The sequence below is a fragment of the Nuphar pumila genome, chromosome 2, assembly GCF_984573655.1.
Source record: "Nuphar pumila chromosome 2, dmNupPumi1.hap1.1, whole genome shotgun sequence".
NCBI classification, from domain to species: domain Eukaryota; kingdom Viridiplantae; phylum Streptophyta; class Magnoliopsida; order Nymphaeales; family Nymphaeaceae; genus Nuphar; species Nuphar pumila.
Genome location: NC_143250.1, coordinates 53,201,991 through 53,217,146, shown reverse-complemented (window position 1 = coordinate 53,217,146; position 15,156 = coordinate 53,201,991). Strand labels below are relative to the sequence as shown.

General features: G+C 34.7%; 1 protein-coding gene across 1 annotated transcript in view; it reads right to left on the bottom strand.

Annotated features, from left to right (window-relative positions):
• Nucleotides 1-15,156, bottom strand: part of LOC149845482 (pre-mRNA-processing factor 19-like) — a 42,776-nt gene that overhangs the window by 15,874 nt on the left and 11,746 nt on the right. Inside the window, exons 6-10 of the mRNA XM_089995777.1 lie at nt 4,462-4,609; nt 4,230-4,351; nt 3,934-4,050; nt 3,184-3,279; nt 2,900-2,959 (exon numbers count right to left, since the gene is read on the bottom strand). Coding sequence (XP_089851903.1) covers nt 2,900-2,959; nt 3,184-3,279; nt 3,934-4,050; nt 4,230-4,351; nt 4,462-4,609 — 543 coding nt within the window. The remainder of the gene's footprint in view (nt 1-2,899; nt 2,960-3,183; nt 3,280-3,933; nt 4,051-4,229; nt 4,352-4,461; nt 4,610-15,156) is intronic.

Here is a 15,156-nt window from a genome sequence, read left to right as displayed (position 1 = left end):
TCCGCAAATTGGTTTTGATTTGCATATATCATTCTCTTTGTTATATGGGATTTTTTAAATCCTTTCATGAATTTTTTAAACCTTTACTACTTGTTTTTTCCTTGTATGAAAAAATATTTATCAATAAAACTTTATGCATTTCATTGATAGCATATATATATATATATATATATATTGTTATTTGGTCCTCTATAGTTAAACTCATTCTAGGATGTGTGAGTGAATTTTGATGGGATTGCTCTCATTCATTATTATGTACATTCATTAACTATTGCATATATATATATATATATATATATATATATGTTTCTAATTGATTATCTTGTCCACATTGTTATACGCATAAGTTTAATTAACTCATCTTTTTTTATAAAAATAGTTATCTTTTCATTGTTGTTTCATGTGCATTAAATATGCTATAAGTGTATGTGTCTATTAGCTTGGTTCACATAATTGCATACATGAATTTAATTAGTTCCTCTTTTTATTATATGCATAATTGAAATGTTTAGGATATTATTTATGCATAATTATTTATCTCTTCCTGATGAATCATGTCTTTTAATTATCAAATTTTCTTATGATCAATGTTATGGTTTCTTGAAAATTAAGTTGATTAGAATTCAATTTCATAAAAAAAAAATCATCTTTGAAGGATACGCCTCTTGTCTTTCTTAATGATTATCTAATGAGTCGAAAATTATTACTATTTTGTTTAAACAATTCTATCCTTATTTTTTAAATATATTGTTTTTAAAACTTTGTAACACTTGGGCTAGAACATTTTTCTTGTCTACTTGGAGTCTTTTCTTATTTGTTCTCTCACTACAGGTTTTTAAAGATGTGATACCTTCAATACATCATGGAGATAGACAATGAAAGTGCTTGGGGATGATCACCAATGAAGACATTTGAAGACTTATATTTGTAAAATTCTCTTATATGCCATAAAGATGAGATTTCCCTTGAAGACTTGGATTCCTTCCCTTGATTTTTTTGTTGTATTTCCAAACTTTCGGGATAACTTTCTCCGTAAAGTTTGAGAGAGGGTGTTAATATATATATATATACCGGGTAAGGATATTTTAGTCTTTTTACGTAGTTGTTTCTAGAAACAACTATTTTAATTTAGGGAAATTCTTTTCATTTATTTTTCATTTTATTTTTTTCTTTTTCTTTTTAATATGCATTAGGGGTCAAAACATAGAGTCGTTGGGGGCTCCCAATGCCCCCGATGACTCAAACGTGAGAGCCCCCAATGGCCTTCCACTTTTTCTTTTTTGTGTATAAATAGGGGACTTCACCCCTTGTATTGGTCACGCCTTTCAAGGCTCTCTCTAATAAATATTTCAGTGTTTTCCATGCTTGTGTAGCCTTTTTAGGCTTTTGTATAGTCTCTTGTAGACTTCTTACTTGTATGCCTTGTTGCTTGTCCATTATTGGACTTTGTGAATGCTTGTGCATTCTTGAGTTATATTTCCGAGTACTTCCTTACAATGAGGACACCGGGTACAATCTATGTGTGTGTGCTTAACTAAAGAAATAAAGCATGAATATCACCCTAACTGCAAATATCCTGATATTGCACTATCATTATATCGTAATCTATTTTCATCACTTTTGGGAGATGGAGGTGATGGTGGTTCAGACAAAATGCAACTTTTGTAGGGATGGTAAACAAGCCATGCCCAGGATGTCTGGGCTCAGCTTGTTTAGGTCTAGACCCAGCTTGGGGTCGAGATCAGGACAAGCCCAATAGATCGTACAAAAAAAAATATGCACATATTTTATGGAGTAAAAAAAAATAGAGGTTGAACAGTAAACCTCCTCTTTGCAAACCATGCATCCTAACCCATTATCCTATGCTATGTTTTGTAACATAGTAACACTTAAGTTTATATATATACACACACACACAAGCTTACATGAGCCAAGCACACCAAACACCATCAGTTAGTGCTCGACCTGTTTATGCTAAAAGAGTTGCCCATGGCATGGCTAGATGAGCCCACTTGACAAACCCAAACAAGCCTCGTCAAGCTGAATCAAGTCAAGCCACGAGCAGTTTTGTTTGTTTACCAGCCCTAACTATTTGTTGGTTGGCCCCTGACTGGGGAGTCAAAAGCAACAAAGGAGAAGATGTGGTCCATGTTTACCAGGAAAAGGGTGTATATAGGAGGCAATCCAAACTGCTCCAGTAGGTTTATTCTGACGTTATATATTACGGCAAGTTGTAGATGACTTGGCCAGCAAAACCTTCTTCAGCCTCTCTTTTGGAAGGAAAGACAAAGGATTGCCTGACTTTTGTAACATCTAAGTACATTAGCAGGTGAATATAGACCCCAACCCTGTGCCCCACTTCGACCCCACCCAAAAAGAAAGAAAACAAGGGAAGGAAAAAAGACAGTGGTTTCACCATCATTAGATGGAAAGTCAAGAATGGACTTCATTAAGCATGAAGAGTGTCTTTAACTGGATAGACACCCCAGTGGATCAGTTATAGTAACCATTCAAGAAGAAAAACCCTTAGACAACAGACAACAGATCCCAGAATTTTGGTTCTTTGAGCTTTATTTTGGTATCCTTCCAGCCTTAGCATGCATGCTGCTTTCAAAACAGATAACATGTGCAACTGTTCGACTTATGACATGATTATACAGAGCAAACTTGGCTGAATCACATACAGCAACAAGAATGAAACAAGAAACTACTCATTGACTCAGGTAAATGAAGACATGTATAGTTATTTTTTCTTTTTAAAATAAAAAATTCTATATTGGTAAGAACCGACCAATTCAACTTGTATGACTTGGATGTCTCCTGTTTCTCAAAAATTCTATGTCATAAGCAACGAACCAAAGTGCTAGAAGAGAGCAGCAAAGATGCACTTTTAACATACCTTATCACCTGAACCAGTTATAAATAGCTCATCTCGAGGTACAAATTTGACACTTGTAACCTGGGAAAGTGATAAGCAAGCAGGAAAAAAATTAGGTCATGCAGGATACCTAAATTCCAGTAAAAATTAAAACTGGATTTGGGTTGTGGAATTCGTGGTCAAATTCATTAACTCCAGATTTTCTATAACAACCACAGGTTCATGATTCTGGTGACATTAGAATGGCATCCGACATACTCTTCAAGCACTTATTCCAAGGAAAAGAAACAATTAGTACAAGAAACCTTCTTGGTGTGCCCACTAAGAGTAGAGAGAATCTGTCCAGTTGAATGGTCAAAAACTACAGCATTTGTGTCAACTCCTCCTGTTGCAATGACATCCTGCAAGACAAATAAAAAACATGCAAGTGGGTAATAAAACAAGTAAACATTTGGAGACATCACTAATCACTAGCCACATCACACTCCTAAAGGAGGGTTAAAGAATGAAGGTGATAAGCTTTTCAAATTTTGAAAAACAAAATCTTGCAACACTTGGGTAAATCAAAGTTACTTTTTATTTCCTTAAACAATTTTTTAATTAAAAAAACAATCAAAACATGTGGGCGTGTGTGTGAGAGAGAGTAATATCCAAGTTCCTTTTTACCTAAAATTAGTACATGAGTAAATGGAAAGGTGCATATTTCTCTATTTAATGTGTTTTACATTTCTTAAAAAGCTCCAAATATTCCCAATACAACTAAAAAAGAGACACTTCGAATACAAAGCTTTAATATGCTGTTTTCAAATACTTATACAGCCAGTCAAAATTTTCACAAGACTATTCCATCAAATTTAGCAAATATTGGATGAAAACCACAACGGTGCCATAAAAAATCAAGAATAAATCTTTGGATTAAAAAAATTAAGAATCTAAACACAATGCACATTAATAAAGCATATCAATTGGCCTTCTAATCTCAAAACTCTCTTCATGCATCATGAAACATGTACACAAGTACAATATGGGAACGTAGTGAGTTCATGAAATCTTACCTTGGATGGATGGATATCAGCAGACAATATCCCTGGCTTGTTGGTCTTATGCAGTGGATGACTAGAAAACTGAGTGTATCTCATCAAAGACTCTTTAGATGCCAGTGTTGGTGGAATCTAGTAACAAAGGAGTATGATTACCTTTAACTATGCATCCCAAAACAATAAAAGAGAAACTTGTAAAGCAATTCTGAAAATGGCTAAAGCAATGAATTGTTTACAAGAGTGAAAGTTTATTGGCAGTACAAACAGAAGCAGATCCAGGTGAATAAAACAAGTTAAACGAGTAGTGGTACCTGGCGCTTCTTCCGCTGTCCTGACAGCATTGCATTGCACTCTGTGAGTTCCTCAATTATTTCTGCAGATATACCAGGACGAATTTTCTTGCCACCTGGACCCAGGTCCTCATCTTCAGCAACTGCAAATCACAAAGAAATTCAATGTGTTATAATGTTAGGTTATAACAAATTCCACGTATAAAATGTTAATTGCTGAGGTAATTTTCTTGGTTGTGGACATCAACTGTACCTCTTTTACCATTGCTAACAACTGAATCATTCACTGACACACCAGTAGATGCAGTAAATGGAATCTGTCTCTCTGCCTGAGCCAGTAAAGCCTTTGCTTCATCCCTTTCCCTCTTCAGTCTTGCTATGACTCGGCAAGCTGCATCATGCTGATAAAAGTGAACATAATTAGTCCTACCTTTAAGCTGTTTCCATTTATTCTTTTCACGAGGCAAATTTCCTACAGGTAGTGCTTCCATTTTCTTTTCCTATAGAAAAGACTATAATTCAAATGCAAGTTTTTTTGGTGAAACATAATTGCTATGTCACACAGATGTGTTAAAAAGGCCGTTGCACCCATGTCGCATTTTTTTTTGTGAAACATAATTGCCATGTCACAAAGATGCGTTAAAAAGGCCGCCGCACCCATGTCGCACCGACGCGACATGGGTGCAGTATTCCTATAGAAAAGACTAGAATTTGAATGCAAGTTTTTTTGGTGAAACATAATTGCGATGCCACATGAACGCGTTAAAAAGGACGTCGCACCCACGTCGACATGATGCCGGTGCGGTAAATGTTAAAGTTTGTCGCACTGGGTGCGGTCAACTTGCACCCAGGGTTGAAATTGGGTGGGGTGGGTTAGGGCACGATCGCGACACCCCCCTACCCCCACCCCTCTGTTGAAATATATGTACTCATATATAATTATATATATATATATATATGTATGTGTGCGTGTGAAATACCTGATAGGGGTATTTTAGTCATTTCACATAGTTGTTTTAGAAACAACTATTTTCATTAAATAAGATATTTGTCTTTACTTAATTTATTTTTTTAATTGCTTTTTTATAAAAGCATTGGGAGCCCCCAATGGCTCCCACTTCTTCTCCCTTTTGTATAAATAGGGGGTTCCCCTCCATTGTATTTTATGGCTTTTTAAGCCCTCATTTAATAAAGATTCTTATATTTTTTATGTGTTTGCCTTCTTTGAAGGCTTCTTGTGTTGTCCCTTAGTGGACTATTTCTATATTCTCCATTGTGGGTTTATGCTTGTTCATTATTGGACTGCGTGAATGCATTAAGCATTTTTATTATACATTTTCGCATACTTTCTAATATGGTATCAAAGCTCGGTTATAATCAAGTTAGTCCTTCAGTGCATCGGGAAGCATGATATTCAAAAAATTGAAAAGTGGTGAAGTATTTGTTACCTCCTTTCTTTCTCTATCCTTTGGTGAAGTGTTTGTTATCTCTTATCTCTTTTTCTTCTACTTAGAATTACTTGGCATGTATTCTTACACTTTGCAATTATTTAACCCATGCATTACGCATGAGAAAAACACTTGTTTTTTCTTTACCATTATATATATACACATGTTTTGCATGATTAAAATAAAAATGAAATGTATGTTTTTTTGAAAATTCTAAAAAGTATTTTAACCATCATTGAACTTGTTTTAAGGAAACTAGATATATGTATCATGTTTGAATCTTGAAGCCTTTTCAAAAATAACTCATATATATATATATATATATATATATATATATATATATATATATATATAAAATCATGAATTATTAATTCTAGATGTTTTGTCAATCATATTCTTTTCTTAATGATTTGATAATGATGTCTTATTTTACAAAATATAAACTTGCATTTCACACACACACACACACACACACACATATATATATATATATATATATATGTGTGTGTGTGTGTGTGTGTGTGATAATCGTCAAATACAATTTATATTTCATCTTTGATAGACATGCGTGTTCATGTTTAAAACCTTTGACTCATTACATGCTTAAAATGTAAATTTTTATATAAATCCTATCACTTGCATTTATTTGGTTGTAAACATGTCTTCTTTATAAGATATGTGGCCTTAATTATTGCATGAGTTTTTTTTCCTCTATGAGAATATATGCACTTGGTCTTTTATTTGACTCTCTTTAATGATATTAATTGTCTCATAATCATGTTGTGAGCTAAATCTAAATAATATTTTTCAATATCATTTACATTATTTTTAGAATCATTGGATTCCTTGCATATGATATGCCTTAGCATTTATCTCTTGATTGATGTACTTATGAACTCTTTTTGAAGAATTGCTTATAATAAGCATGATTCTTATTAAAACTTACTTTTTTGTGTGGGTTCATCCCACTTTAATGAGATATATTTTTCTCTCTTGGTGTGTGCACTCTTTTGAGTATTTCGGTTCTTGTGAGTGTATTGAATGAATCTTTGTGTTCATTGAGAAAGATCGCTTGTGAGGTTCTTTTTGAAGTTCCGTTTGGGGTTCTTAAAAATGGATTAGTTGTGGGTTTTATCCTACTTGAATGAAATTCATTCCTCTTTTATATCTTGCTTTCACTTTATTGTTCTTATGTGTGAACCCTAGTGGTTCGTGTGAGAAAGCTTTGTGTGTGAACCTATATGGTTCTTGTGAGAGATCATTTTGTGAAGAATCTTTTTGTAAGTTCTATCTTCTTACATCGCCAAAATTATCATAGGAAAATTTTTGGAACTTTATATGTTCCAATCGATTCCTTTTATAAACTAGATCAAGTTAGTTGTTTATACTTGCTTATGTTAAGCAATACTTATAATTACATGAGCATATAAGTCCAAGTTTTTCCATCTACCATTATTTGATTTGAAACCATGTTTTTTCAAATCGGTATTTTGCTTGGAAAATAACTTCTATAAATATTTGTTGCCTTCTTATGGCATTTGTATAGCTCATCACAAACTTTATATAAAGAATCAATCTTCTTGGCCTTGTTATTATTGAATCAGAGATGTTTGTTGAGGTGAGTTATGTGCACCTCGTGTTATGTCATTTTATATTGTCAACTTGTAGTTTGACTCTAAATGACATGTTATGTGATCTCTGAGTATGAGTGTGTGGTATCACTCGTTTGTTCTTTAGCCATTGACTTTGTTATGGATGCTCTTAATTATGTGTACGTGTGATGGATGTCTAACTTTTGAGACCATAGTGTTTCTAGATATATTGAAAAATTGATATTTTTTAATTGTATTTCCATTACAAGCTTTCTTGCCTCAAGTGTCTTCTCCTTTTATGTCTCTTATCTAAGTGTCATCATATGTAGACAAGAATTGTTTGTTCACACATTTGTGTGTGCTTTTAGCCCATTGTTGGTTGTTTGCTCTTGCTCTAGTAGTTGATACACTTGTTTTAAGTGTCATTATATGTAGACAAGAGATGTTTAGTCACACCTTCGTGTGTGCTTTTAGCCCATTGTTGGCTTTGTACTTTTGTTCTAGTCGTTGAACATACTTGATTTTGAGTGTCATTACATGTACACAAGAGATGTTTATTCACACTTTCATGTATGATTTTTAGCCCATGGTTGGCTTTGGTACCGTTGTTTTAGTCGTTGATACACTCATTTCAAGTATCATATGTGGACAAGAGGTATTTTTATGCACACCTTCGTGTGTGTCTTTGGCCCTTTAGTGGCATCATATCTATGTTTTTTACCTACTCGTTTATACACTTGATTTGTGGGTTTTTGAGGTCTAATGAAGTGATTGCTTGTAGTGGACGAACTATTGCAAAATTCTATATTTATGAGAATTCTTAATTTGGTCTTGATTTGCATGTATAATTTCATTTATCATATGGGATTTCTTACTAATTCTGTAAAGATTTTTTAATTTTTTTACTACTCGTTTCTTTCTTGCATAGAAAAATATTTATCGATAAAAGTTCATTAATAATATGCATATTTGGAAATCATTGTTACCTTTTGGCATTTACCCTATAATGGATTAGTGAATTATGCACACTAAGTGCTTGTGGTGTTAAGCTTTCGAGCAAAGCTCCTATTCACTTCAATAAAAGTTCTTATTTTTTATGCCTTCGAGCATTTGTGTTTCCATTTATGCAATGTGACTTTGTGCACACTTGTTTCAAGTTCTCTTTTTGTGCCTTTGTGCACATATCACATATTGAGGATTTAGTGCCTTTATGCATATATCACATATTGAGGATTTAGTGCCTTTGTGCACATTGCCTTTGTTCGGCTTTCTAGTGGGCTTTTATATTTTCCCAATATTTCACTCTAAGATGTGTGAGTCATTATTGACTTATCTTTTATTGATAAAATAAATTATCTCTTCATTATTGATTTGAACATACTTTAACTATATAATGTGTGGACTCTTTCGTATACCTTTGTGCACTTCCCGTTACGAGGAATTAGTGCTTGCATACACTTAGCTTCCTTGTGATTCTTGGGGGTTAATCAAGTCATCTTTTGACTTGATCTTATTGAAGATATTCTCACATTAAAGTCATCTTTCGAACTTGATGTTTTTTTAGTCTTGATGACATTCTCACAATTATGCATAAAAGTTATGTATAATGTATGTATTAGCATGAAGTTAAGTAGCTCTTTCTAATGCATAGACCTTTTTGCTCTTCTTTTAATAAAGATGCATTGTTTTATACCACATATCCCTTTGTGGAAGTTGGTGCTCTTGTATGCATTGTCTCTTTGTAGACATTATACATTACTTTTTTTTGAAGACTTTTTCACGTAGTATTGAAATGCTTAAGTAGTTTTTGATAAATAAAGATTCATTATTCTATTGTGATCTTCCACTTAGATATCCTTTTTATGGGATTTGTTTAAAATGTATCTTAATAGACACTGTTTTGCGAAATTAGTATGTTTTTTAGAAGACCACTATTTCTTCTAAAATATTTTTTATGCATAAGTGTTTATTTCATCTTAATGGATCATGTCCTTTAAATAAGATAATTATGATTTACCGTCGTACTTGAGAAATGTTGCCTTTTATCTAATGATTTGAAAAGTTGTTATTATCTTGTTTAAACCACTCTTAGTTTTCAATATATTATTGTTGCAACTCTTGGGTTAGAATATTTTTTTTCTTGTATACTTTGAGTCTTCTTTTGGTTTATTTTTTTTGTGCAGGATCTTTAAGATGTGATACCCTCATCATAGAGATAATCAATGAAGAGACTTGGGGATGATCACCAATAAAGGCTTTTTTGAAGACTTAGAGTTGCACGAATTTTCTGAAATACCATAAAGATGAAGTTTTTCTTTGAAGACTTAAGACTTTTTTACTAAAGCTCTCCGTCTTATTTTCCTACTTCTCAAACTTTTGGTCATCTCCCCAGAAAGTTTGAGGGGGTGTTAAAATATATATACTCACATAAATATACTCATAAGTATATATAAATATGAAATACTTAATAGGGGTATTTTAGTTATTTCACATAGTTGTTTTAGAAACAACTATTTTCATTAAATAAGATATTTGTCTTTACTTAATTTTTTTTTTTTTTGTAATTGCTTTTTCATCAAAGCATTGGGGGTCCCACATGTAGTCGTTGGACCCCCAACGGTCATAAATATGATTGTTGGGGGCTCCAACGACCATATGTGGGGAGCCCCCAATGGCTCCCACTTCTCCTTTTGTATAAATAGGGGGTTCCCCTCTCTTGTATTTTATGGCTTTTTAAGCCCTCATTTAATAAAGATTCTTATATTTTTTATGTGTTTGCCTTCAAATGTATACTTTCTAACACCCTTCTCCTCCTCCTGCCTTTTTTCTTCTTTCTTCTCCTCCTTCATCCTCCTCCCCTCGTTGACACAAGGGTTGAACCCAACCCTGCTCCAAAAGAGGCTTTGGTGAACCCAGGCTTGGGTTTACTAAAACCAAACCTAGGCCGAATGGGTACGACTCTGGTGAACTTAGGCCTGAGTTCACTAGAACTGAACCCAAGCTTGCGAACAAAGTTAAAGGAATTGCGGATAAAGGAAAAGAACTTGTGAACAAAGGGAAAGGAATTGTGTCATCTTCATCTTCTTGTGTAAGTTTTGTTGCTAGTGCTAATGTTGTTGGTAGTGGTAGTGGTAGTGTTGGTTCTCGTTCTTCGGTTGCATCAATGTGATGATGGACCACTATGGGCACATTTGTAGAGGCTTGGAAAAGCTAGAGGAGGAGGTGTAAATATGAGATTTTGGTGCAAACTTTATGAGAGAGTTTTTGTTGGGTCTTACACAATAGTTAGGCTCATTTGTTGAAGATATCAGTGTTAAACTATGTATATATATATATATATACATATACTTATATATATACATTCGTATATATATAAGTATATATATATACATATATGTATATATACTATTTCTTCTTTAGTGAAATACCCGATAGGGTTATTATTGTAAAACCACCAATGTACTTTTCTATTTTTTCTTTTTTTACTTTTTTCCTTTTTTCTTTTACCTTTTTTTCTTTTATTTTTCCCTTTTGTAATGACCACAAGGGGGCCCACACTTGTAGTCGTTGGGGCTCCAACGGTCAGATTTCTGACCGTTGGGGCTCCCAACGACTACAAGGGAGCCCCCTTGTGGTTCCTTTTTAGAGCCTCTATGGGTTTTTACACCCTTCTCTTCCTTTCTTCAATAAATCCAACTTATGACTTTAAGTCATTTTCTATATTTGAGAGTTTTGTTGGTGCACATTTGGTGTTTGTGTTCTTGGCTCTAGTAGTCACTCTTAAAGAGTGACTTTTTGCCCTATTGGTGCTTCCGCCTCTTTTCATTACATGGTATCAGAGCTCGGTTGGTGATTGGGCTTTTTCTTTGTCATCTTGGAACGCGTGCCTCTCAAAGTTTTGAACAAATGAAGTATATTTGGTGTCGATGGAACGTGACTCTAAAGTGGAGCTTTCTTTCAAGCTAAATGGGTCCAACTATCTCATGTGAGCCTCCGCTATGGAAAATCATCTAAGAGGTAAGAAACTTTGGGGCATTGTTATGGGAACTACTCCCGAACCCTCTCTTGTTCTTACCAAAATTGAAAATGAAGTTGAAAAAGCTTTAGATGGCGATGAGCGCATCAAAGCCATTAATGAACATCAATCCAAAATTGAGGATTGGAAAAATAACCTTGGCATGGTTTATGAACAATGTAGAACTTAAAAATTGTGCTAATATTGCCAAATTTAGAAGAGCCAATGAGGCATGGTTTTTCCTTAAGGGTATGTATACCCAAAAGGATCTTGATCGGCAATTTTTTTGTCAAGAACAAATTCGTTCCACCAAACAAATGGATATGAGTGTCTGGGACTATTTTAGCTCTTTAACCCCTCTTTGGGATGAGCTTGCCCTTCTTGAGCCTAAATGGGTTGCTCCACAAGATATTGAACTAAGAAGGGAACAAATTGAAAAGGAGCACTTTTTTCAATTCCTTCATGGACTTCGCCCGGAATTTGAACAAGGGCCTCTCTTCTCCATAGAAGCAAAGCCCTACCTATTGAAGATGCCCTTGCCGAGATTTGTCAAGAAGAAACTCGACTTGGCTTGAGCATTAGGAGTGATGAAGTTTTGGCCGTTAATAGGCCCGGATCAAATGTTAAAGCATATAGACCTCCCCACTTTAACAAAAATAGCAATGGGCCTAGAAAGGGAATTATATGCCACTATTGTAATGAACCGGGGCACATTAGACCGGTTTGTCCAAAGCTTAAAGGAAAGATTGCCGCGGTTGGAGAAAGTTCTCCAAAGAAGGAAGAAAGTACCAAAGAAGGAGATATCAAAGAAACTCTTAATAATATCTCTGAAGTTCTCCAACACCTTCTCAAGTCTTCTCCTTCAACATCCGGAGCCGCCATCGCCTACTCTTCATCACCTCCAGGTACGTAGATACTAGACTCTGGTGCTTCTTTTCATATGACATCTCATAAAAACTCTCTTTCAAATGTTTTTTCCGAACCCATGTCCTCCTATGTTTCAACGGCCGATGGAACGTCATTGAAAATTGAAAGTATTGGAACATTTGACTTCAAAAATTCTCAAAACTTTTTCGTTCCAAAAGTAAGAGTCGTTCCAAAAATCAATTTAAATCTCTTTTCCGTTTCCCAAATCACCGACCATGGATGCCAAGTCTCTTTCTCACCTAAAGATTGCACCGTGCAAGATCTCCAGTCAGGGAAGCTGATTGGGCAAGGCCATAGAAGGGGTGATCTCTATTTTATGGACTTTTTGACGCTTCCATCTAAGTCATCTTGCAATCTTGTTAAAGACAAAAGTATTGGAATTTGGCATGAGAGACTTGGTCATCCAAATTTTGTAAAAATGTCTCTTTTCCCTTTTTTGAACAATACTTGTAAAGACAATCACATGACTTGTAAAGATTGCATTTTTGGGAAATCAATAGCTACTCTGTTTCCTCAAAGAAGTTACTTTACCACTCGGCCATTTGAACTTGTTCATTCCGATGTATGGGGACCCTCCCCAATTTTGTCTAAATGAGGTTTTTCGTATTATGTGGTCTTTATTGATGACTTCACTAGATTTACGTGGATATACTTCCTAAATCGCAAATCTGAAGTCTTCTCCTTAAAGAATTTCATGCAATGGTTAAAAATCAATTTTTGGGAAATCTATCTATTCTTAGGTCTGATTCGGGAGGTGAATATATGTCTAATGATTTTCAAAGTTACTTAAAAGAAAATGGAATTTGTCATCAACGTTCGTGTCCCAACACTCCGCAACAAAATGGTCTTGCGGAAAGAAAGCATAGGCACATAATAGAAACTACAAGACCATTATTGATTTCAAAAAATATTCTAAAATCCTTTTGGGCCGAAGCGGTTCTAACCTCAACATATCTCATCAATAGAATCCCTTCATCCTCTTTGAAAAATCTTTCTCCATTTGAAAAACATTACAATATGTCTCCCGATTATAAAAGATTAAGAATTTTTGGATGTAAATGCTTTGTTTTAACTCGCAAAAATGATAAACTTTCTCCTAGGGATATTGAATGTATTTTCTTGGGATATGGCGAAAAACAAAAAGGTTATAGATGTTTTGACATACTAAAAATCAAACTTTATATCTCAAAAGATGTCACATTCCTAGAAGAAGAAAATGGTTTTTTGCATCTACCAAATGAAAATATTGACTATTCTTTTTTATTTGACTTGTTACCTCAAGAAAACATCATAGATGATCATGTTGATCCAAGTGAACCTCTTAATGAAGATCTTGTTGAACATTCAAATAATGATCAAAACTTAGAAGAAAATGCTTCAAGACAAATACAAGTATACTCTAGAAGGAATGAAAGAAATCCTCCTTGTTCCCTTGAAAGATTTTCTCAAAGTGAGTCGATAGAAGAAACCTCTCAAAGAAGATCAAATCGCATTCCCAAGATACCAAATAGATTTGTTTCTTATGACACTTTTTCTCATAATTATCGAGCATGTCTACTTGCCCTTCACTCCTTTCATGAACCATCTCATTACAATGATGCTAAACAATATGCTCATTGGAATGAAGCTATGGAGCTTGAACTTAATGCCCTTAAAAAGGCGCAAACTTGGGAAATCATTGATCCTCCCAATGGCAAGAAACCCATTGGATGTAGATGGGTGTTTAAAGTAAAAACTAAGAGTGATGGTTCATTAGAAAGATATAAGGCTAGGTTAGCCAAAGGATATGCCCAAGAGTATGGGGTAGACTATGATGAAACTTTTGCCCCAGTTGCTCGAATGACTAGTGTTCGAGCCCTTATTGCTAAAAAATGGTCAATCTTTCAACTTGATGTTAAAAATGCATTCTTGAATGGTAATTTAAATGAAGAAACATATGGAACCACCTCCAAGTATGAATTTAAATGGAAAAGTTTTAAAATTAAAAAAGGCTTTATATGGACTTAAGCAAGCTCCTAAAGCTTGGTATGACAGGTTTAGTAATGTATTAATCAATTTAGGTTTTTCTTCTTGCTATACTAACACTGCTCTTTTTGTTAAAAGGACAGATGACTCCATGATTATGCTTCTGCTGTATGTTGATGATATGATCATCACTTGGAATGACAAAAAGGGAGTAAATGATGTTAAGTCTATGCTAAAAGATACTTTTGATATGTCTGACCTTGGTTATTTGAGATATTTGTTAGGAATTGAAGTGGCTTATTCCGCACGAGGATACATCTTATCTCAAATGAAGTTAGCTGCAGAAATTTGTACCAAATCAGGAATATCTGATGAAAAGAAAGTTGAGACTCCCGAAGTTATCAATGAGAAACTAAGACTTGAAGGTGGTGTTCTTCTTGAAGATCCAACTCCCTACCGTCAATTAATTGGATCACTCACCTATCTATCCATCACCCGTCCTGACATAGCTCATGCGGTTCATGCAACAAGCCAGTTTCAGCACGCACCTACCACGGTTCATATGGCGGCCGTAATGAGAATTGTGCGATATATCAAAAATATCATCTCCAAGAGACTCTTCTTATCCTCTTCCTCATCTCTTGAATTGACTGCTTTTACTGATGCTGACTGGGGAGGAAATCCCAATGATCGAATCTCAATTACGGGTCTTTGTATTTTTTTAGGTGAATCACTCATCTCGTGGAGATGCAAGAAGCAGCAGAAGGTCTCATTATCATCTACTGAAGCTGAATATCGGGCTATGGCGATGACAACTATGGAAATTGTATGGCTCAGAAGTCTTCTTGGTGACATGGGCGTTCCCATTTCCACTCCCACAAAGCTCTGTTGTGATAACAAGAGTGCGATATACATTGCCAGCAATCACACCTTTCATGAGCGGACCAAGCATATCGAAATGGATTGTCATTATGTTCGAGACGAATATCTCAAAGGGATCA